At 41.1% G+C, this 25458-nt stretch overlaps 2 protein-coding genes across 5 annotated transcripts in view; both read right to left on the bottom strand.

Annotated features, from left to right (window-relative positions):
* The window catches only part of Ptp36e (protein tyrosine phosphatase 36E), a 52803-nt gene extending 45152 nt beyond the window's left edge, over window positions 1-7651 (bottom strand). Inside the window, exons 1-2 of one of the 3 annotated variants that reach the window (XM_076764564.1) lie at window positions 6871-7651; window positions 244-511 (exon numbers count right to left, since the gene is read on the bottom strand). In XM_076764564.1, the coding sequence (XP_076620679.1) occupies window positions 244-508 (265 nt within the window). In that variant the 5' untranslated portion in view covers window positions 509-511; window positions 6871-7651. Of the gene's footprint in view, window positions 1-243; window positions 512-936; window positions 1239-6870 lie in introns of those variants that run through there. The other 2 variants (XM_076764565.1, XM_076764566.1) reach the window with 2 other exon arrangements.
* A 6811-nt stretch (window positions 7652-14462) lies between these two features.
* On the bottom strand, window positions 14463-24333 carry Bicd (Microtubule-associated protein Bicaudal D). Of its 2 annotated transcripts, XM_076764891.1 has the most exons (8): window positions 23861-24333; window positions 23394-23534; window positions 22472-23308; window positions 22235-22381; window positions 21969-22001; window positions 20853-21282; window positions 20498-20752; window positions 14463-19866 (listed from the first exon to the last, which is right to left on the bottom strand). In XM_076764891.1, the coding sequence occupies exons 1-8, from the start codon at window positions 24068-24070 to the stop codon at window positions 19586-19588; spliced, it is 2334 nt and encodes a 777-aa protein (XP_076621006.1). In that variant the 5' UTR covers window positions 24071-24333; the 3' UTR covers window positions 14463-19585. The 2 variants fall into 2 exon arrangements, with proteins under 2 accessions (XP_076621006.1, XP_076621007.1); XM_076764892.1 differs by lacking the exon at window positions 21969-22001 and having other exon boundaries at window positions 23861-24332.
* Window positions 24334-25458: the final 1125 nt, after the last annotated feature.

Raw genomic sequence — 25458 nt, 5'->3', positions numbered from 1 at the left:
TGCGTAGAAAGATCTAAAAATATCGAGTCTCGAAATCCTCTAAACTGTAGTTTGCCGTGGTTCGTTAGCAAGAATGCCAGTCGGAGGTGCTCGAACGCGACTAATCTCTCGATAATGAGCGATCCGAGGCAAAGACGTCGCAATCGAGTCGCGGAAATTGCTGTTTCGAGGTTGATTCGAGATTTCCGGTATCGAGCCGATAGAAAACGATTCGGTAGGGAAGCTAAGCGGACTAGAACTCACCGAACGAGATGAGGCCGCTGTTCAGCATCGACAGCTTAATCTGACTGGGAATGGAGGCGAGACTGTGCCCGGGATTAAGATGACGTTTTCGCGGCGGTTTCTCCGGCGCCCTCGGCGCGCTTCTGCTTCTGTGATGATGATGGTGCTTCCTGTGCGAGTGGGAATGAGAACCGCCAGCGGTCGAAGTGGCTCCGGTGCGATCGGAACCGACGCTGCTCAAACCGAGGACCCCGCCGCCGGTCGATTGCGTCCGCAGCGACGACATTTTCTGCAAAACGAAATGCAAACAGTCTCCGATAAGACACCGAGATCCCGGATAACAAACTAATTTTAAACGGTTTAAATGGATTCTCGCTCTCGAGATCCCGTTTCTCAATCAATGGGGAATCTCCAATTTATCAAATCCTCCAATTACACCGCTAGTCGACCGCCGTTCCTATCACAATTTTAACCGATCGAGCAAGACTCGATCTTTCTTGTTTGTAGAAAAAATAGCGATACCGATATAATTTGATCATTTTCTAATTAGAATTCCGGGAATAATTCAATTGCAATTCCGCGCAACTCTGAAGGCTAAAGGCTAAAACGTTGAGAAGCTCGCTTTAACAGCGGCGGTCGGTGCGTTTAGCGCGCGGGAGCTACGAACAAACAGCATCAATTGCGCCAGAGTAAAGTTGGAATACATTATTTTACCGAATAGTTATAAGCGGAGGTGTACCAGGAACTACGCCGGGGGAATTATGTCGAACGCGACGCGGACCGAATAAGTCTACAAATAGTAGCGATGAATTCGTTTGAGCCAACGACACTTCCTGCACGCCGTGTGTTGCCCTCGTAAATCTCGAGCAAAAAGTAAACTTCTCGCTGGCGAGTACGCGTTTCTGGAATGAACGTTCCGTTGTGCTCTCTAATAAGTCGACGATACGCGTCGTCGATCGTGAAATCGAAAAGTTTCGCGGTCGATTTCCGGGGATCCTAGAGCTCGTCTAGCGTTTCTTTACCGACTGCACGCGAATCGCCAGAGAATAGAGACAACAGCTTCGGCCAGTTGGCAAACGGAAGACAAGAGGCTCTTGACGCGTGCGTCGTACGGCTCTTTCGACGACTATTAAGGTTTTATAGCACGAATCGAGCTCGAAGAGACTCTGTATTCGACGAGACGGAAACGAAGATGCTCGCGCGAGCTGCCTGTTGGCGCTTTTGCCGCCTCTTTTACGCGTCACGACGATTTTTGGCTAATCTATAATCCGGTGAGGCGAGACGGGCCATGCAAGCTGAAAAATGTTGTCTTGTTATTAAATTTTGGTTCGTTAACGCACGAATCGACGCGATGGCCGATGAAAGAAAAATTCTAGTCGGATGTTTCGCGGTAAGCCGAAAGATGCATTATGTGGCATGCGGTGTATATTTAGCACACTAATACAGTCTTTCCTGTAGTTCGTCGAATCTAACCGTCACCAAGAATACCGCTAGAATAGTTATGTAACGCGATGAGTCAATATACGCGCTAAGAATCGTGACAATGTTTTCTTCTACTTTGGCGTACAGCATCTACCAAGACGCCGAAATTTGTTAGCTTATCGGTAATACTAGTGCATAGAATATCCCACGAGCTCCATTGGACCAAGAGAGGAGGTTGAGAGCCACCGATTTAGACAATAATTCTCGTCTCTGTAACGATACCAAGTCGAACGCGTAAGTAGAAACAGACACCGCTCCGTATATGATCAGACTAGCCGGGTTTCACGCGCTACGTTTACTTCGCTAGCGCATACCTTGCGCTATGAATGTCTAAAGAAATCCTCCGTTGAAATTTACTCCAACGAATCCACTCTAAAAACGTGACGTTTAGTACAGCGAAAAAGATCGTTGCGTCAAGGTGTTGGTAAATATTCGATGTTGGGAAATTTATTTCAAGAGAACGGAACGATAACGAGCGAAGATCGACGGTGGGGCTTTGTCGAAAATTCGTCAGCTTCGCAGCGAGCCTAAGATCTCAAGGTTTCCGGGTCGAGAGCTGCGCGCGCGGTTATTTTTAAATGTTTTGTAAGTCGTGTTCGGGCTTCGACGCTGTCGAAGGTCGGTTATTGACCATTCTCGACCTTTAAATTCTTATTCGAGATTTTTAAATTCCGACTCGTGTCGATCCCCTTGCACTATTCTTTTCCGAAAAGAATTTTAGGCTCTTGTATGTTTCGAAAAGCTTCGATATTATGACGCGTTCTTCTTGAAATTTTAAGGTGGAGATTTGTCGCGAGTCTGAAAAGCGGAACGAATGGGATTCCAATGACCCAGAGATCAAAGCGTCTGGGTATACTTTTCTCTTCGTTTCGTAGCACCGTGAAACCCTGATAATCTTACGAACTTTTACGGACGCTAAACAGCTCTTAAATATTTGAGTTCCATACTTTTTAACTGTGTAGTCCACGGTAGTAATGAAATTCCAATGTTAACTTTAAACTGGCGTCTTCCGAGCATACTTTTTAATATCAGCATAAAAGGAGATGCAAGACGCAACGTTCGTTACGTTCTAAACTTCGTAATCTGCAAGCTGGCAAACGTCTAAGTCGCAACCTTCACTTTTAACAATACGTACTATCGAATATGCGAACAAATCTGGAGAAATTTAATAACTCGTACTATCTCTATTTTAGTCCCGAGGTTTCGTTCTGTTTCGACGTTGTTTACTTGAGTTACTGATTTTTAATTAAACACTTGATCCGGATACTTCTTAATTAAGCGCCGAAGGCTAAGCAGCAAGTTTTTTGCGGTTGTTGCGCGATAATTAAGTTTTAAACGGATTAAAATTATCAACGGCCGTGGAAAGAGTATCGATTCTTCGAATAGTTTATGAAAAATATAATTTTCGGAGCGTGATTCCAAGAAATTAACCGACTCTCGTGTCTCGAGACCGCGCAATCAATTCACGCGAAATCGCGACCGACCCGCTAATTAATAAAACGGATTGCTTTAGTCACCGCAGGAAGCACGCACGTAGTCTGGAATTTATCATGGAACAATACCCGCGTAAACGTTTAAGCCACAGAGTTACGGTGTTCTCGGCTAGGTTGGTCTTAATACGCGTCGTCGTTGAATAGCCCTGGATTTACACTCTCGTATAACTGCACTGCGCGAGTATATAATCGAACAGACGCGATGGCTTAAAGTGAATGGATCCGGGACTGGACTCTGTTAATCTACAGCTCATTGTCGACGATCGTCTCCGGTCAAGTATAATTTCTACGAGACGTATTCGAAAAGCAATCGATTATTTTTTATCGTCGTACGTAGAATATTTCCAAATAGAGTGTCGAATATCTTGGTAAAAGGATCTCGTTACCGCGGAAGAAATACCTCGGTTGTAAAGCAAGAGAATGAAGACCTCTTGACACTATTTTTTAAGAGGCCGTTAAGTCCGTTAGTGCAGACAATAAGAACAGAGCGGTGTAAAAGAGAAACGCCGCTGGCACGTCGGTTGGCGATAATCGTTGGATTTCGAACGAAAAGAGAGAAAGAAAAACCGTCCGACTGCTATGGCGGAATCACTGTGTTCGTGCTCGTAAACAGGACTCGGCGCCCGCTGATGAATTCGTACGATTCGTAATTTTTCTGAATCGGATTTTCCTCCCCAAAGAGACAGGATTTAAGTCCTCGTGCAATCACGACCAGCGTCGTAACGACAAAACTTACGACGGGGGTGGGTTTCATCGAGAGAATCAGAAACAGTTATGTTTCCTTTGTCTCGCGATTTATATTCCGGCAAAGCAACTCATTCGAATCGAATCTTCCGACGAGAAATTATTTTTCTCCACAACTACGCGAACGATAAAATGAATTTGCTGCATATTTTTTTTTGTATCTCTCGTGGACGTTGCTTGTCAGCCGCGTAGATAATTGATATCGCGTCCGTAACGATCTCGAATCAAATTGTCGATGGCTAGATTTACAGGTGACCGTGGGTAAATCGATATTTTCGCCATTAATTGTGATAGTTTCGCAATAACGCGTATCGCGAGCCCGTACGATCGCGTTCATTAGTTATCGGTACACGAAATGTTCGTAATAACGATCGTACAAGCGTATAGATAACTTAACTTTTGGCAAAAAGTGAACGGTATATTAAGCAAAACGATACGAAACGACGTATAAAAAGAGGAGACGATAAATTCTCGAATTGAGATTAAAACGAAAGAAATTGTATTCCATCGAAATAGTTTGCGCATCGTATTAAAATAAAATCGAAACAAATCCAGTACGGAGTAACGTTCTTTATCGATGAACACAATTTTGTACGATGATGTACAGCCCCTTGGAAAAAAAAATCGAGGAGCATCTAACAACGGTCTCTCGCACGAGCTTGCGTTTCGCCCCAATATTTCTACTCGTATATTCGCCTCGTATCCCAACTCACCCATTGAACACCGAGGGCTGATACGAGTAAATAAATTGGTAAATTTATGAGAGTAAATTTCCTCTTTCGCTGGTAAACATATCTATATATTATCCAACATCTCCCAACAACGCGTCGCAGGAACTTGTCTCGAAGCAAACATCGATCGACTCTCGGAGACTTTTGATTTTCGATCTCTTGGATTTTTACCATATTCTCTGTTTATTTCCAGTTTCTCGAAAATCTACTCCGAACCATACTATCTTTTTCGCGCTTTAAAGCGTCGAAATAAACGTATCATTTTTCTCGACAACGTACGGGGAAGAATTTCGCATGCAACATTATAACGAGGATGGTTATGATACTCGAAGCATTCCATATCGTTAGAATTATAATTTGACACGGAAAAGGACAGAATGGCAAGGAGTAGTCATCGAAATGCACGCGAAACCGTAATGATGCATTTTTCGCATGAGACGTCGCATCGCTAATTGGACGGCTTCTTCGATACTCGACTATGTGATATCGATGTTCGATACGTGACTGCAAATTCCTCTTCTACAGGCACGAATATCGTAGGGAAGAATTTCACGAAGAATGCCATAACAGTGATAATAGTACACGCGTACAATATGCACTCGATTTTATCGCGAATAAACCCGCCTATCGACGAAATTCCGTTTTACAATTTCTATGTACTCGTTCTCGAGAAATTATTTACGTTCACTGTATAATTTGCCTATCGAAGAACGCAAGTGTTTCGCTTTATCCGTTGCTATCGAATGGTAGTTGGAAGTTTCATCCGATTCGAGTGATTTGCGTTTGGCCGTTGTTAGCGTAACGTTTCTATAAGCACGACGATGGATTAATAATATTGTAATGAACCGATGACCGTAACACAGCATCTGCAAACATGTGTTCGCGTGTGTAATGCTCGTTACATATACATGTATATGTATGCATGCATTGTCCGTACCGCTTACTGTATCAACATATGGTGTAACAAGCACATACGTGCATACAGTATGATATAACAATTCGGGATCTACAATGCACGACCTAATACATGGTGTACGATCAAAGATAATTCCATTTCCCGTAGGGATTTTAAGCAGAATACGTACTGCTCGTTTCAAGTAGGAAACTAACGCCAACGATCGTAGAGATCGTTAGAGGAAGGGATTTTTTTATTATTTCTTTTTCCAACGATATACGAGGGGGCAGCCATTACTCGTTTCGTTTGATAGTTGTCGATCCTACGTCACGTTTGGTTTCTTAATGAGCATCGAAGATCACGGACGCATTGGCAGGTATTATCGATACAAAAATACACGATGGTTAATACGAACAGTTTTATTTTAGAGTAGCGCGTCGCATACTGTAACCCTAAACTGCGGTAAATGGAATTTGATCGAGGGATTCGGAACCCATAGAAATCTAAAAAGACACGTAGATCGCGATGTTTACGGATCTATTCTCCGTGGTTGGGCGGCTTTAAGAAATATGTCCTAGTAAACGTTCGTTGGCAGAGCTTCTTTTTCCGACATGCAACCACTTCGTGGTATTGCGTTGCTTCCGGTCGATTTCTAATTGTATCGCGTACATTGTCTACGCGTTGCTGCAATTCCTGCAGAATTTGAACCGTGAGATGGTCATCGGAGCTTGTTGATGCGGTTTCTTGGCATTCGTTCCGATGGCTCCTACGTCTGCTTGAAACTTGCTAAAGTTAAAGCGGTGCTAGGTAGCCGCGACTCGATAAACAAAAGGTTTTTCAATGATTTGTTAAAAATTCTATGGATTATTTTGATATTATTATCATTGGGGGAGGGGAAGGGAGGATGGCCAAGGAAAATACGAACGACGAGCAATCGTTGGCCAAGTTTCCAAACGATTGCGCGTTATTTGGATTCGTAGGCATCTAATGCCAGCGCACTAGTTCCACGTGTATGTATAACGCGTCGCATAAATCCGGCGCTTCCGCGAGGATAGGTATTTACGCACGCGGATTCGAATACCGGTGATGCATGCGCGTCCTCGTACACCGACAAGAGCGCGACGCGCAACCATAAGTGCCAAAACTGTAGCGCGAAAGTATACCGACGCTCGCGTTTCGAACGTTCGATCAATGAAAGCAGAGTGTTTTGATGGGAATGTTAAAAAGGCGAGCGTCGAAAGGATCCGGCGCGAGATCTCGTGGCTGGCCGGAAGTGCATATAGAGCGGTGGATAGGAACGTACCTCGAAGAAGAGCCCCGCGAGAAGAAGGAACACCTCGACCGGGAAAAACAGCGCCTCTCCGGAGCGCTTCTCGCGAAGCGACGAACGTGCACGCGTCAACAACGGGCAATTGACGCCTCGCGATATCCAGGTCGCGTCGAGGGTCGATCGATCGAAATCGGGGATAAACAGAGATCCCTCCGTCGTCCTTTGGACAGGCAATCGAGCACACCGTCCGGCACGCGACGAAATAACAAACCGTGTCCCGTTTTGTGTAACCAGCGGTCAGCTTCCGGTTCCAACTTGACGGCTGCGTGCCGGTGTCATCGATCCGCCCGTAAATCTCGCTCGATTTCGTTCGATCCCTGTCACGGCGTTCCTCTCTACGCGGTAACCGTGGCCAGGCCGTGCATCGGTACGCGTCTGCTCGGTTTCTATATCTCAATATAAATAAACATACGTGCAAGGGTGTGTGTAACGCGACCGTTAAGAAGGAAAAGTGGGAAACGCGATGTGGCGAGGCGGTGCGGCGGCGAGGCGGCGAGGTGGCGAGGCGGCGAGGCGGGTGTCTCTGTACGTCCGAAGGAAAGCCTGAAATTCACCTAGCCACGTTTATTTCACAAGCTTTCCACACACACGCGGTCACCCACCCACGTTATCAGCACGACGACGACGACGACGACGACGACGGTGATGAATAACGAGGAGTACGAGAAGGACGACGACGTCGACGAGCGCGAAGTCGGTGAAAGACTGGACGACACGCGACGCGACGGACGAGTCACCGTCGACGATCGGTCGAGTCGGTCTGACCGGTCTGACGAGAGGATCCTAGGACCGTCAGGCTGCCCGCGAGGGGGTGGGGCTGGGGGCTAGGGGGTGGTGGGGTGGTGGGGGCGAGGGAGTGAAAATCCTCGGGGTGGGGAGAACGCGAGAGAGAGCGACGTTAGGCGGCGGCACGTCGTCGGCGCGACGGGAAAGGGGAGCTTCGCCGCGGGTGGAAGAGGGATGGACGGCATCGGCGTCGGCGTCGGCGTTGGCGTCGACGTCGGCGTCGCTTCTTCGCCGAGGGCGTGGTCCTGGTCGGTCTTCGGTCGCTCTCCTCGCGAGTCTTCAGCCAGAGATCGGACAGCCGATACTACCGTCTCGTGGTCATTTCGATTTTTCGGCGAATTACCAAATCAGTTTATCGATACGCCACGGATTACTTTGGTTCGCGGTTTTATACACTTTTTCCCCCCACCGTCCACGAACATATCCATCGAACGAAAGTCGTGCTGCACTCCTGCTATCAGATTTTTCCGTTTCCGTTTCCACCGAGGAATTATCGTCGCTTTCGTTAGTCATACTCTACTTTTACAAGTAGAATTAGCTTTCCACGCACCGACCGCCACGCCTGTTTCACATCTCTAAAGACGCGTTTGATATTTCTTCTTTAGTGAGAAAAGAATTCGATAGTTTGCTACTTGACATTGCATAGTGTTCTTAAAATCGTTAACATTATTTTAGATAGAGTCATACCCTGAATTTGTCTACTAATTGGTTACCAAAAACATATCCCACGCGTGTTTGTACAGATTGTGTTCGATTAAGAGTTGTATTTATGTATATATGTATATTCGAACGAATGTCTATCGTGTCAGCAAATAAGTAATCGTCGCTTAAGCGCAAACGGAAAAATCTTACGTGAAATCCGGTGATACTATTGATAATAAAAAAGTTTCGATCGTTTCTAAACTGTAAGCCGAAGAATGGTAGAAAACGAACCGTCGTTTTTCGCGGATATCCCGACGAAAGTATGCTATTTTTAAGCCCCTGACGAGAAACTTGTTTCGCGGTCAGCACGTCTTTGAAAGAAAAGCAGTAATCGCGTTACACCGAGGTCTCGAGATAAAAAGGAAATGCCGATGATACTCCAAGGTCCTCGTCTATTGGAATTGTTGCCACTTTCCTTCGGAAAATCCCTACTGATAGAGATCGAGTAGTATTACTTGCGCCGCATTTCCGACTCCAAGTGTCTTTGCGTAGAAAACTTAAACGAAACGTCTCCGAAATTAAATTCCAATCGCTCTCGAAAGAAAATTCGCCGCTTTGCTTCCGCTTGGTATTCTTCGAGAGATCGCCAGGCCTTGTAGATTAAAAGAGACGCAAGTTTTAAGCCGATAAATTTAGGGGGTTGCTGTATTTCCAATAATTGAGATAAACGGATCAATTTTCTACCTGACTCGATCTACGTATTTACAAACATTTGCACGGTGTGCAATGCTATGCGGTTGCTAACCCTCGTATTTCCCAGACGGCCCAAAACAACCTGTGCCAAATACAGTTTAACACCGCTTGCATTCCAATGGGCAAGGGGCTCTCGAAATATTCCATGATTCTCGCGAAGCTGCATTTTATTTTACGGTTCGTCCCAACTAAATTTCGCGACCCTTAACAAAATCGATACTAAACAAACATTTCCACAATGAAACGGTTCCTTTTCTCCGGGGCTGGGTGCAATCGCGAGCAGAACAACCCCGTTAATTTAATAAACATTATGCATACGTATACTGAAACTAGAAAAATGTAAATCACAATTTACAAGCAAACGATCGAACATTTTCTTGTAGCCCGGATAGCTAGAAACTTGTCTAATCGTTGGTAGTCTATTCATTTGAATTCAAAGTTCCTAAGCTGATGTGGGAGCCAAAGGTCATCCCCCGGACGAGTGAAATTCGCGAAATAGTCGAGAAAGAAGGACAGGTCCCGAAAAGCCAGGCAGACCTGACCCAATTGGACGGTCTCTAACGTGGGGAGCGTTGTAATAAAACGGTTAGATGACATGCCTGACGATCCGCGTCGGGCAAGGTTAAGCCAAAGATGCCAGACGGAGCCCCGAGTGCACCGGGGACACCTCATTCCATTTTCTCACACTATGCCAGATCACGCGTACGTGAGCTCGGACGAGTTTCGGACAGTCGACAAAGGCGAACCGACACATGTCGCCTTTCTCGATTCTCTGAAGCTGCCCAAAGTAATTTCGGACCGTCTCGCGGGAGTCGAAAGAGAGAAAGGCTTACCTTCCGACCTTCTCGCACTTGAACAACTGAAAACTGACCTCGCGTCAACGACGTACGATTTCGAATCTCGACTGACCAGGCATTTTTGCTTTCCGATCTATGTATGTAGACGCACTTAAGCAAAGTACCGTGATGAAAAATAATATTTTGTGACATTTCTTTTACGGAAATACACGTTTTAAGTCACCCTGATCGTATGTTAACTATTGAAAAAGGAGAAGTTTCTTTTTTTTATTATTCCTATGTATGAACGTGCATATATACATATTATTAATACGATTTCTCTAAATCAAGATACTTTAAGTACTTTTGGATCTTTCTACAGGCCTCTGCTGATCATTGCTGACCACCAATTATATTTCTGACAACGCATAACGATTACTACTGACTACTGCCAGCCACTGCCAGCCTCCGCTGGCCTCTGCTGACCGCTGCTGACCACTCCTGATACTTCTGACAATGAATAACGATTACGACTAGCTACTGCCTGCCTCTCCTAGCTTCTGCTGGCCTCTCCTGACCACCGCTTATATTTCTGACAACGGATAGCGATTCCTACTGACTTCTGCCAGCCTCCGCTGTCCTCTGCCGACCGCTGCTGACCTTTGCTGACCTTTGCTAACAACTTCTGACACGATATATATTATGTATGGATTAAAGGTTTGTATAATGTAAATCTATGGCAGTAAATGATATAATTTCAAACAATTCTACGTGTTCTCATCATTTTTACTTTTCTTTTTAGCCTTCGGGAGGCCGCCAGCATCTTGGAAATGTTCTGGGCACTTTGGAAATCCGGCTGGCAAAACGCCCGTTTTCCGAGTAATAGTTCCTTATTTTCCACGCTAGATGGCGCTCATTTATGGACCTCAAACCCCCTGGTGCTAAAACGCCCAAGTTTGTCGTCGAATAGTTCGTTATCTTCAACGCTAGATGGAGCAACCAGGCATTTCTAACTTTGCTGACCCGAGGTCGGTAAATAACCGCCATCTAGCGTTGAAAATAAGGAACTATTCGACGACAAACTTGGGCGTTTTAGCACCAGGGGGCTTGAGGTCGGTAAATAAGCGCCATCTAGCGTTGAAGGTAACTAACTATTCCACGACAAACTTGGGCGTTTTAGCACCAGGGGGTTTGAGGTCGGTAAATAAGCGCCATCTAGCGTTGAAAATGAGGAACTATTACTCGGAAAACTTGGGCGTTTTACCAGCCGGATTTCCAAAGTGCCCGGAACATTTCCAAGATGCTGACGGCCTCGCGAAGAGGAGGCATGTATCTTATAGCTAAGGGAATAATGGGGAGAGGAAAAGAAAGGTAAAAATAATGAGAACACATAGAATTCTTTGAAATTATATCATTTATTGTCATAGATTTACATTATACAAAGCTTTAATACATAATATCATGTTAGTTTCGGACAGTCGACAAAGGCAAACAGACACATGCCCTCTTTCTCGATTCTCCAAAGTTGCCCGAAGTAATTTCAGACCGCCTCGTGGGAGTCGAGAAAGAAATGAATATGTTAAATGAAACTAGCAATTTTTCGATCTATTATATTTTCCACGTTAACTATCGATCTACGTAACGAACTACTTCTCGATAAGCTTGGGCATTCTGGTCGTCGATAGCGGTATAGTCCATTGTGAAATAACATGTACTTCTGAATTTTCCTACAGGACTTTGCTGATCACTGTTGATCACTCCTGATACTTCTGACAACGTATGACGATTACTACTTGCTACTGCCAGCCTCCCCAACTTCTTATATTTCTGATAACGTATAACGATTACTACTGCCTTCTGCCATCCTCCGCTGGCCTCTGCTGACCGTTGCTGACCACTCCCGACACTTCTGACAACGTACAACGATTATTACTGACTTCTGCCAGCCTCTCCCAGCCTCTACTGGCCTCTGCTGACCATCACTTATATTTCTGACAACGTATAACGATTACTACTGACTTCTGCTACCCTTTGTTGGTCTTTGCTGATCTCTATCAACGTGTGCGTGTCATTGCTGAACTTTCTTGGCCTCTGCCGAACGCTACTGACCACTGCAGGTATTTCTGACAATGTATAACGATTAATACTTACTACTGCATGCCCCTACAAGTCTCTGCTTGCATTTGCAGGTTTCTGCTTGCCTCTGCATGCCTTTGCTGGCCTCTACTGTACACTGCTGACCACCCCTGATATTTCTAACATCGTATAACAATTATTACATGCTACTGTTCACCCCTGCTGATCTCTGCTTGCCACTGCATGCCTCTGCTAGCCTCTGCTGACCACCACTTATATTTCTAACAACGTATAACGATTCCTACTGACTTCTGCTAACCTCTGTTGGTCTTTGCTGATCTCTGTCAGCGTGTGCTTGTCTCTGCTGAACTTTCCTGGCCTCTGCCGAACGCTACTGACCACTGCAGGTATTTCTGACAATGTATAACGATTAATACTTAGTACTGCATGCCCCTACAAGTCTCTGCTTGCATTTGCAGGTTTCTGCTTGCCTGTGCATGCCTTTGCTGGCCTCTGCTGAACACTGCTGACCACCCCCGATGCTTCTAACATCGTATAACAATTACTACATGCTACTGTTCGCCCCTGCTGATCTCTGCTTGCCACTGCATGCCTCTGCTCGTCTCTGCTGACCGCTGCTGACCACCTCTGATGATTCTGACAACATATAACGCTTACAACTTGCTACTATTCGCCCCTGGTGATCTCTGCTTGCCACTGCTGGCCTCTGCTGACCACCGCTTATATTTCTGACAACATATAACGATTCCTACTGACTTCTGCCATCCTCCGCTGGCCTCTGCTGACCGCTGCTGACCACTCCCGACACTTCTGACAACGTACAACGATTACTACTGGCTACTGTCACCCTCTACTGACCTCTACCAGCATCTCCTGGCCTCATCGGCCCCTGCAAACATCTCCCGACGTCAGCTGACCATCGCTGACCACTGCTGACCGTTGCTGACAACTTGTGACATGATATAATATAATATAATATGTTTATATGTATTAAAGTTTTGTATAATGTAAATCTATGGCAATAAATGATATAATTTCAAAGTATTCAATGTGTTCTTATCATTTTTTACCGTCCTTTTCCTCTCCAAATCATTCTCTTACCTTTAAGATGCGTACCACCTTCTTCGCAAGTTCACCAGCATTTTAGAAAAATTCCGGGCGCTTCGAAAATCCGGATGGCCTTGACCCAATTTCGAAAGTGGGTCAAGGCCATTCGAATCTTAGAAAAATTCCGGGCGCTTCGAGAATCCGGATGGCCTTGACCCAATTTCGAAAGTGGGTCAAGGCCATTCGAATCTTAGAAAATTTTCGGCCGCTTCGAAAATCCGGATGGCCTTGACCCACTTTCGAAACTGGGTCAAGGCCATTCGAAATTTCAGAAATCTTCCGGCCGACTTGGAAACCCGGATGGCCTTGACCCACTTTCGAAATTGGGTCAAGGCCATTCGAAATTTTAGAAATCTTCCGGCCGCTTCGAAAATCCGGATGGCCTTGACCCAATTTCGAAAGTAGGTCAAGGCCATTCGAAATTTCAGAAATCTTTCGGCCGACTTGGAAATCCGGATGGCCTTGACCCAATTTCGAAAGTAGGTCAAGGCCATTCGAATCTTAGAAAAATTCCGGGCGCTTTGGGAATCAGGATTTGGCCTTGACCCAGTTTCGAAAGTGGGTCAAGGTCACCGGCATTTCAAAAAACGCTCCGGGCACTTAGGAATTCCAGTTTTAAGTAGAGTAACGGTTTCTTATAACTAAGGGAATAATGGGGAAAGGAAAAGAAAGGTAAAAGTGATGAGAACACATAGAATTCTTTGAAATTATATCATTTATTGTCATAGATTTACATTATACAAAGTTTTAATACATGTACATCATGTTAGAAGTTGTTAACAAAGGTCAGCGTGGTCAGCAGGGGTCAGCAGAGGTCAGCAGAGGGATGCAGAGGCATGCAGAGACTAGCAGGGGCAAGCAGTAGCAAGTTGTAATCGTTGTACGTTGCCAGAAGCATCAGGGGTGGTCAGCAGAGGTCAGCAGAGGCTGGGAGAGGCTGACAGTAGCAAGTTGTAATCGTTATACGTTGCCAGAAGCATCAGGGGTGGTCAGCAGAGGTCAGCAGAGGCTGGGAGAGGCTGATAATAGCAAGTTGTAATCGTTGTACGTTGCCAGAAGCATCAGGGGTGGTCAGCAGAGGTCAGCAGAGGCTGGGAGAGGCTGGCAGAAGTCAGTAGTAATCGTTATACGTTGTCGGAAATATGAGCTATGGTCAGCAATAGTCAGCAGAGGCCTGTAGAAAAATTAAAAAGTATAATTTTACCTCACATTTGCCTTCTCGCTCTTAAACAACTGAAATCCGACCGTTAAGCGACGACGAATTTTTTTCTATTAAAATTCTTACCCTTAGTAACTATTACGACTAAATTACTGTTCTACTAGAAAAGGAAAGGAAAATTAGAAGTAACAAAGGCGCGCAAGAGGAAGGGTCGATCGCAAACGGGACGTACGAAAACACCGTCGCTCGTGTTACAAATGATTATATTTCACTTTATGTTACAAAAAGAATCTCTACTGCGGATAATGTCCCATCAGTTAAATAACGTTTAACACCAGGCACCGAGGATGTAACCTGAAATCAACACGCCGTTTACGTGTTCGCTTTCTTCTTTTCCCATTGTAGATAAGTGTCGCTGAACATCTATTTAATGTCTACTACCGATAATCTACTTAACACGACTGACGCTCTCGTCTGATTTTAGTATCTTGATAAAGGTGGGAAGAACTCACGAATTCGCTACGATCGGTATTTCCGGTTTCGTCGGGTCTCTACGATACAAGTGTTTTACAAATAGTTGACTTACTTGACGGCTAAAAAGAAAATACATAAGTAGCTGATTGCTCGGAAATATAAATCGTCGATCAAAGTCTTCGGTATTCCTGTCTCTTATCGTACGTTCGCAAAATTTATCGTGGCGTAATACTAAAGTGCATTTACAGTATTTACAATGACTTTGGGTCCTTGGGGCTCGAATACGCTGTCTGACTAAACAGAATGATAAAGATACATATCTTCCAAGTTTGTTCAATGAAGAAGACTAGTCGTTGAACCCATATCGCGGAATATGGACGAGACGTTGCTTGTAATTCGTCTACAAAAGTGAATCCCTACGTGGAAAAGACATTGTTCGTTAAGAAAGTAAGATGGCGATGTTAGACGAGTATAGCTAAAATAATCGGTTTGAATACGTTTCGTTAATTTTTAACACGACTCTGCCTAACAGTCTTCGACATTGAAATACATTCGCGAAGAATGACCGCTGTAGAAAGAAACGTAATCAAGGGAACAACTAGGATGAAGCGTAGTTGTTAGGTTGTCGTTCGCTACCTGATTAAATGCAACGCGTGGACCCTGTTAAAGTGCAAAGAAACACAGAAACGTTCTCGATAACGCTTAAACCCATCGAGCCACTTGATTTTCGACGGCCAATTAATACCAGCACAAGTTACGCAGTCGGTTAAATCGTTTATTCTACGCCATTACAGCTAGTCTTACTCGGCACTCGAGTGTTTCTTTATTCCTAACGTTCATATAATACGATCTAAGTCGAACGCACACCACTGCCAGGAAGTCAACTAGAATTCGGACGCAATCGTAGCTTTTACGGAAGCCTTGAGCAAATCCACCTACCAGCGTTATCGATATCTCTCGTATCTTCTGGCAGGCAGACGCCGATCTTTATTTTCTTAACAATCCTTTCGTTCGACTTTCGCTTTTCTTTCTCTCACCCCTCCCCCCCCTTTTACATCGAATCGTTTCGATCGTATCTTCCTCACGAATGTAAAAATATAACGGTACTTCTTCGATACGACGTTAAACAATCGTTTAGATAATTTCTTTTTCTCTTAACCGTACAAGCTCGATGAAGAATAGACAGAAGGAAACGCGCGTTCTATCATTTTCTACCCGGCGTTAGTTCGCGGCAAGTTGAATCAAGTAAATTACACCGACGGCAAAAATTTTTTACTTTCGCTATACTACGGGGCCTTCTAAATCGTTTTATATCGCTGTTATTGTCAAAGATGAGAATAGCTTATTATTCTATTATCGAATAAATAATTTCCTTTTTAAATATCGAAGACAATTAGAGATTTTTTCAACCGCGAACGTGTCACGCGCCGGGTCTAAACAAGCAGAGAAGAAACATTCATGGACGAAAGGAGTTTCGAGATCTAATTATCTTCTCCTTCGAAATAACAATACGGCCGATTCTTCTTTTCGAATAATGCTATTTGTGAAAGAAAGGATATATTCGACGGATCCCCTTTCAGAGATTTAAACAGAGTAACGTCTACGAAGTGCATCGACGATACGTAATTACGCCAAGGAACTTTACGAAGGACGTCAAGTGTGTGAAGGATAGTACGATCCCTCGAAAGGACAGAATGTCTTTGGCAGAAGTAATTTACAGCATTGCGCTTTGGCGACTGAATTTCGTTCGTTCGTTCGTGAAAACGTATGCTAAAATATGTATAATTGTGTTCAAAGACGCGTAGATACTTTGAAATTTCACCCACCGTGGTCCACCTGTCTTTCATTATCGACTGGCCACGATACTTAAATCAACGCTTAGGAAAAGAATATTTTTTTCTAAATACTCGATTTGCAAACAGTTTACTCTAACGGCGAGCCACGTATAGCTGACAACTTTTCTTTTTCGAGCGTGACTTTTAAAAAAGCAGAACACCGATATCGCGACGAGGCGGAGGCGGGGACCGCAGGGGCTCAATATTTTACAATATACAACAAGTTGTAGTTCGCTTTTATCGTCGAAACGAACGGCGTTTCGAGTCGCCTCTGAACAGCGCGGACGGCAAGGCAAAAAGTTGAGGACGAATTTCTTTACATCAAGGACGAAGTCAGAAGAAGAATATTAACTAATGGCATTGAAGAGAGTAATCGATGAACGAAAGAATTTCTTCTTCGGCTCGTTCCTGGCAGTAGCGTGAGGGGCAGGGAAGGGACGGTGGTTTGAGACTGGCTCGGTTTATGGACACAAATTAGAACCACCCGTGTCTACTGTGCAAAATCTAATCGAACAACCGTACAAATTCAGAAATTATCCAATTTGCAACTATTGATCTCTTTTTTCCTTTACATTTTACGCTTTCCAACAGAGAACAAATAAACGTAAAAAATAAAATATCAAACAAAAGTTTCGTTTCTACGTTCTATTCCGATGATCGTTAAAAGTTAACTTAACATTACACAAAACAAAATTGGAAGCCACGATTTCTGATTCTGATTAGCATCGTAGACACAGGCAGAATAACTATATGGTATAAATATAATAATAGCGACAATTAACCAATCAATTGACAGTCAATGAACGATCGATAAATTCTCTTTAGGTACTCATATGAATTCCGCGATGAAGCTGGCAGCAATATCGCAATAATAAATATACAATTGTAGTATTGTAAGATAATAATAATAAAGATAATAATACTAATAGTGCTAATAACAAATTTGATTAAAGACGGTTTACAATAACCGTACATTGTTACGTACACATGCAGGATATACTTTGTATTGTATAAAAATTTCACCATGGTTCAGCGAAATAAATATTATTCTAATAAAAGCGTAAATTCGTCAAAAGTAAAGTATATGTAATGATTAGTATAATAAATGTACAAATAAAAAATTAGTTTAGTTATAAGACGAGTTGTAAAATATATCTTTTAGCAAGAATATTTTATACGAAATTATCTTTAAATATCCTGCATAATGTACCAAGCACATTACGCTTGAATCTTTATGAAAACGCGCAGGTGCGCGCGCGTACACTTTGACGATTAATCAAAACCTAATTAATTAAATCTGTTAGTAAATTTTGCAGATGTTAGATGCATATAAAATTATTTTTAAGTCATTCCTATTTGTGTGTTCAAATGAACGTCACACGCCGTTTCACACTCTCCATCTTTCTCTTCATTTACTCGTCTTCGTAACATTCTGCTTCGACAGAACGAAATGAAAAAAGTATATGCAGAGAGCAACAGTGAAATTAACTCCATGATAACAACAAATGTACAAAACAACAGGCGCGTCGAATGTCAAAGACGGAAGAAGAAAGTAGCGTATATCCATGAACAATATACAGCCATTTCTGATTACAATCAATGATTAATGCTGCACTCTTTTTATTAGCTGCACCAAATCTTACAAAACGAGATCGGTTAAAATTATGCATTGGTCAATATTAAAAGCATAGCTACTGGTATTAATAAATCAAATTGTTAAAATAGATATAAATAGAAATATAAATTAATAACAGCTAAAAATACAATAATAAATCTACATTGAATGCCGTATTAGCGCTAATAACTATAAATATAATAAAAAGCTGCCAAGAATTTAATAAAATTTAATTAAAGCCTATTTAGGCCAAGTTACGTGATAATCAAAAATTCTATCTCGACTGAAAAAGTAGTTGAAATGCCATGTACCAAAAAAACTGAAAAACGTGCCTGAATAAAAAATAATAGGAATATTTGTAGACGATGAAACGATATCTTTTTTTTTTTGCTCTTTTTTTCGTTATCAGACGATGTTATTCATCTTTGAGAAACTACTTGGAGAATGGGTCCCTAGTTCTGTTACTTCTGCTACTCTGTACTCGTCAAATCTACACGTCTACGGTGTTCCATTCTACTTTGATTATAAACGCTACTGTCGAGCACAATAATATTGTCCCTATGGTATGCAATGTAAAATTCTTATTTTTCATGTTCGTCTACCTAAAACCAGTATACGTTCATTTTATCATGCATCCTCGTTAATGCAAAAAACTTGCATCGATCTTATATAATTATTATAACCATACGAGCCAACCATGCAGAATATTCTCTATGTGGTTACAATGATACTGGACATTGTACTGAAAAGTGTAAACCTCGCTACAAAAGAATATGACTGTTAAAATGTAGAAATAAACACATATACAATTAACGTATCTCTCTTAATAAGAAAGAGTAATTGAATAGAATAATAGAATTATTTAAATAATCCTCTGTAAATAAATCTTTGAGCACAGAATGTTTCGCTATAATCCCGTGTTGTCAACTGCTCGAAATAAAAATCTTACAACGGAAACGCATTCTATGCTTGTCAGGCATCTTTACTAACAACATTGGTAACAGAAGGCAGAGCTTTCTAAAAAACCTCTACGACATGGAGCAACATCGATGCAAGAAAATATGAACATTTTAAATCTTTCCAAACGTTCTGCTCCACGTTCATCAGCGTAATAGAAAATGTTTCATTTTCCAACGAGGACAACGTCTATCTTTATTCGTACGAAACTGCTGGTCATCTGTCCGAATTTTGTAAAAATATTTTCGTGACATAGTACGAGAACGGTTCGATACACTTTCTATTCTACGTTACGAATTACCTGACAAAAAATTTCAAACAAACATGCGTAACGCTAGATCGTTTTCTATCGCTTCGTGAAATATAACTTCGCGAAGCACGGCTAAGTGTTCTCTAATCGCATAGTTCGACAATGAGCAGTAAAAAATTGAAAAGTTCAAAATCCTCGTTTTTCTCAGAATATTTTGCTCCACATCTTTATCATTTTCTAGAAGAAATCTCTGCCTAAATGAGAACGGTTCGTCTGTTGCGACAATCGCACTCTACCTCGTCCATTCGCACTGGTGGCGTGTCTTCGGGTGTTTCGTAACTCTCGATCGACTTCTAATTCCTCCAATTTCATTGTCAGACCGAGCTTTTGTTGCACAGCAAGCCGCAGAAGCTGATTCAACGTTTTCCTGTCATCTTCTGCTACCGCGAGCTGACGTTGAAGTTCATCAACTTGAGTTACGTATTCTTCGCAGCGTGCGGCAAACATCGCACGCAGACCTGAGAAGTGTTGTTAGCAGGTATTAACACCAAATACAAATAGACACGTAACAAGGAAACATTAACATTGTAAAGTAACAATTATATTAGTTGCATGGCTGAAAAACATTTACTAAAAATTTACACAAAAAACCATGTATAAATTAGTGCAAGTTCCATAGCTAAGTAGTTTTATTTTCGCGCTAGATTTTCTATGCTTTACGTTAAGAAAATGTATTTTTTTCTGTATTACTAGTAACAAAGATCATAGTAATTGATGGCACAATGAACAGTTAATATGCTTTGCTACAAAACGAAGCAATATTGTTGATAACAAACTCTTAATGCAACTGCGAAATCGATTGTAGCACAACCCATTAAAAGCAATAAAATGTACATAAATGCTAATAATAATTGTTAATTTTACATTAGTATGTTAGTGTAACGATGTTAGCGAAACAAAATAGAAAAAATATATAAATTAATAATAAATAATATATCTCAATAAATTCGTAAAATATAATACAGACTTTACTGAATCTCAAATAATAATTTTAAGGAATACAAACGATATCTCGAATATCGCTAGTGTAAAAATATAGAACGTATACATAATTGCAAATTGAAATGAAGAAAATAAGAGTTAACTTACTCGAGAATGTTGCAGCATTTTCTTTTAACATTCTAAGCTCATTCCTTAGTTTCAACATGGTTTCGTTAACGATACTCTTCTCGTTTTCGTATTTGCTCTTTAAGTTTGTGAGTGCCACTTCCGCTGTATTCTTATTCGATTTCAATACTGTTCTCAAAGTTGCGATTTGTTCACGTTTAGCCGACAGCAAAGCCTTCAACTTGATTACTTGTTCCTGTAAGTCGGTTACCTCTACCTTGTTTTCATTCACCGATCCTATTACAATTTACAACAAAAAAGAATATTTAATATAATATATTACAGAGAGACGAAGTAAGCAAGAACATCATATTTAAGCAGAATTCGTTCGACTCACCTTCGCAAACGTTACAAACGTTCGATTGTATTCCCTTCATCTTTGAAAGTCCAATTGTATGTTCTACAGCAATTCGAAGATGTTTTATTTGATCCATTGCAGTTTCTATATGCTTCGCAATTTCTTTCGCTTTGCTCAAACTTTCTAAATCCTTAATCTGAATGTCCGTTTTGAACGAAGTTCTACACCACTCGATCTTTCCATTTTCTTCTTCTTTTTCGGGAACGATCTTTTCATGATCGAGGACTACCCGCGAAGGAATTTCTCCGTTGACCGTACAAACGTGATGATAAAGCTGAGCGAGCTCGTCGGAAATATTCTGTAAGTCGTTTTGCGCAGAGTCAAGAAAACCGCCAGCCTCCACCGCGAGTTTCGAAAGAGTAGCAATATCGGACTCAAGTTGTATACTTCTTTGTTCCGTATCCAAAAGCTGAAATGTAATAAATCATTTTTATATCGTTAAATTATTATTATACGTTGATCTTATTCATTATAAAGTTACTATGTTTGTCACTTATTGCATATTCATTGGAAATTTACGTTTATCAGCTTTAAAACTTTCATTTTAAAGGCAGATTTTTATATTTTAGGAAAACATTACTTGACAGCTGAAGTAACTTTGCAAGACTGTACAAGATAATATATAGACTATCTGTTTGAACATCGTGCAAACAGGCTCTGTGAGTCTGACTCATGCTACGTTAGATGCAAGTGAAACAAGTAGAAAGACAGTATCCACGGAGTTTTTGTTCCTAAGCACATTCTATTTTAAAGCCACAGTGCATAGCGATCGAGATCCGTACGTTTGTTTGAGCATTTGATAACATTCATATAGGCACTGTTGTATCAAACAACCCGTTTGTGAAAATAATAAGTGTGCCGGGACACATGGAGATGATAAATATTTTCACAAAGGAGTTTACGATTTCAGAAACGATGATATATTCGTCAGTAGCTGTAGCAACATGTATAGTTAAGAATTTGAAAATATCAAAAGCAATACAAGATGGGTTGTTAGGACACTAAAAAGCAATCTGTACGGATCATTAAAGGAGCCAAAAGACAAATTGTTATTAAATAATTGGTAAATACGTCAAAGGGACCACACGTTCCAACCTTTTCTCGAAGGCTCTTCTCTGACTCGGGGATCTGAAACGCCATAATTTCTATTCAAAGTCTAAATTTTGAATATTAATTGTCATTGTGCCAGAATCACAGTTTATTATACTCTTGTTATCTCCACGTATTAAGCAATTGCCAGTGGAAACTTACTAAGTTAACAACTTACATTTCTGTTCTTCGTCATATTTGCCGCGATAATGCTGTTTATAAATTTATGGAATAAATAGTCTTACGTGAGAATTAAAAAAAAAACTATATACCTTATTTCTGAGATTTGTTAATTCTGTTCGTAATTGTTGTGTCGAATCGGATATGGTTAAGCCATTTTCTAACTCGGCCAAGTCCTTTTGAAGTTGATTTACTTCGCGTGCAGACATGGTACTCCATTGACGATATTGCATAATAGCCTAGAATAAAACATGAAATGTTTCAGATCAATCTGTCCATTAGATTGCAAAATATTTAAAAATCTATTTGAAAATGTTTTCCATACATACTTGGTTCAACTTATCCAATGTTGTCTCGTCGGTTTGCTTTTCAGGCAACTTGGAATGAAGGTGATGTAACGATTGCACATGGGCTGCTAATTGTACTATACGTGCAACAAAAGACTGCAGTTCGTTTTGACTTTTTTCAACTGCGTATTGCGATTCCCGTAAATTTTGCGTAAGATGAGCCTTTTCGGATTCTGCTAGCTCCAACTGTTTTTCTAGCTTCTTCAATTCGTTTAGATGGATTTCAGAAAACAAATCAACTTGCTTGTCGGTAGCCGAGGTACCCGGTTCTTGGGTTTTTAAATCTGCTTCGATTCTACGTAATGCCGGAGAATCGTCTTCCCCGTCGCTACATATTGTTTGATCTTCTGTAATTCCTCTAATCGAAAGCGCAAGATTACTAAGATTATAAATCGACTCGCTATTAATCCTTTGATCAAGTTCCTTTTTAAGAGCATATTTTGCTTCGCGTTCAGCCTGTAAAGACTCGAGCGCTTCTTCCATTTGCTTCTCAGCAATGTGTTTTAAATTCGCTAATTCTTCCACTTGGCTATTCAGAAGTTCCACTTCTTCGGTTAGTCTTCTTATTTCGTGTTTGGCACCTTCGAATTCTACTTGACTGGATCGTAAACCAGACACCTGTTTTTGTAACGAGATATTTTCGTCTTCCAGTTCAGAGTAATCTTGAAGAAGTCGAGCTTCGCGAAATCTACATTCGCGTAACATAGTATGTAACGATTTTCTTTCAGTTTCTGCTTGCTGATGATCTTTTCCAACTTCTTCTCGTTCTTGGAGCGCGTGATCACGTTCTGCTTGCACACGCTCCAATTCATGACGTAACTGAAAAAAAGATTCATAATTAAGAAATACATAAGTGCACAGTTGTCATCATTCTTGCATGTCCTTTTAATAATAAAACACATACTTGCTTTGTTTCATTTTCTAATTCAATAATTTGTGTTTGGAGAGATGTTTCTCGTGCAGCACTTTCATGTAGGAGACTCTCTTCTTGTTCTATACCACTTTTTGTAGTCAGTTTTGTAGTTGTTTGAAACTTTGCTAAAGCCTACAAAAATAAAAATTTTTTTTTTAATACTAACATTTAATTTAAATAATACTATTTAAAATCTATTGACTTTCTTCCATTACAGAAACCAGATAACTAGCATTTATCAGTAACAAAACTTCTGTGGCATTATAATATGTATATTTAATGGTGTTATTGGAGCATGGTAAGATTACTATACTAATAAATACGCTCTTCTTCGCAATAAGTATACGTGGAGAAACTCAAAACTTCAAAATGAAATCAACGTTCAAAGAGAAACTTCTTAGAAACTAAAATTTAAGTAATTTACATGCATCGAAATATGTAAAGAAAGTCGAGTTAACCTCTTGCGTGATTTCCAATTCATGTTTCGTGTTTTCGTAGAGGGCTTCGAGTTTGGTGCACCTTTTGTTTAGGATTTTTTTTTCCTCGAGCAAAGCAAGACCGTATTCAGCGGATTGTAACCTTTCCGTAGAGGCTAAATCTAATTCCCGTGAAAGCCTCTCAATCTCGATTCGGAGGTCTTCTATCATACTACCGTCCGTCGTGGCCATGTCTGTGCGCACTGTCCAATATCACTTCGCTCCTTTTCCCGTCAAATGCTTCCTCGTCGTTACCGCAAATATATCGAAACATCGGCGATCGTAATATATTTTGAACGCAAATGCATCATGCGAAAATTCGTGACGCGATTTCCTTAGCGTATACCCACTTTTCGAAGTCTTACATCTTCCGAGAATTCACGGCCGTTTGACAGACGTGAGATTAAACTGAAAGGGCACGGGCAAAATCAGACGAACCGGATGGATACATATTCTTTCGCATGTTCCGTGTTCCAAAAGTTTCGTTCCGTTATTCCATCGTTCCGTTCCAACATGATATCATATATTATATATATGTATATATATATATACTTGCATACCACATATATGTAGTAGTTGTATATTACTACTTAATATACTTTTCACGTTGTTATATTTGATAACGTATTTATATTAATAATACCGACATCGAGATATTAAAGTTAAACAGAAAAAACGTACTTTGACCTTTAATTTCCACAGCGTAATTTTACACATGAATGTCGTGTTATCTAGCGACAAAAAAACCTGACTGTCCGTTTACATGCAGGCATTTTGTCGTAGATTATGATATCATGCTTTTTAAATGGCAGCAAAATTACTTTTAGCACAGACGATACTGCGTTTTTTGTATGTTAAACTGGCGTGAATGATTAAGTGAAAATGGGTGTACAGATTTCAATACGAGCTTTGTTGCTCGCACAGTCAAGCCAGCCAGAGATGGTCAATTTCTGGTTCTTATTGAACTCATAAAAGCTTATTTGTATAATTACCCCATCATAAAAATGTTACAAATTAGTCTATAGGGAAAGGTTTTATTCATTTATTCTCTGGCTGGCTGGTCATGTGAGTAACTTGAGACACGAGGTTCCAAGTTGAGCTCGTGAAATGCGTGAAGCTTTTGTGTAAAATGTTTATGCATGCGGTTCCTCTGGTTTGCTATTATTTCATAATAATTATAGATTTCAACAATAAAGAAACGAGAAACGACCGCGTCTTTCCTACGTCAAGATCCCTCATCGGTTCATACCTACGAATTCCCACGAATAAACACCGTATAATACTAATTTGTTTCGTTTTATTAAAAATTATAAAATATGTTGTTATATAAATTTGCCAACTTAAACACTAAAAATCTCGATTAAATGTTTTCGTCTAAAAAGAACCAACATCCACAATTATTTTCTGAAGTTATGATATAAACACAATAGGAATCATTGTATAGGTAGAATAACTCAAGTTATATCGAATTGCTTGTATCATTAGTAAAAAACCGTAGATATTACAGCATATGCACCTATAAGTAAACACAAAAATGAAATGTTCAATTAAAAATAAACACCACATAATAGTATACGTAC

This window comes from Colletes latitarsis, chromosome 5, assembly GCF_051014445.1.
Source record: "Colletes latitarsis isolate SP2378_abdomen chromosome 5, iyColLati1, whole genome shotgun sequence".
NCBI lineage: Eukaryota > Metazoa > Arthropoda > Insecta > Hymenoptera > Colletidae > Colletes > Colletes latitarsis.
Note: the sequence above shows the minus strand (reverse complement) of the source record. Positions and strands in the feature narration are given on the sequence as shown.

Bases quoted from the DNA above. Each gene is read 5' to 3' on its own strand.
- Bicd (XM_076764891.1), bottom strand. From the start codon at position 24,070: ATGGCCACGACGGACGGTAGTATGATAGAAGACCTCCGAATCGAGATT. The intron at 22,382-22,471 runs GTATGTATGGAA...GTTTTATTCTAG, and splicing joins CATTGGATAAGTTGAACCAA to GCTATTATGCAATATCGTCA. The intron at 20,753-20,852 runs GTGAGTCGAACG...AAATTGTAATAG, and splicing joins CGTTTGTAACGTTTGCGAAG to GATCGGTGAATGAAAACAAG.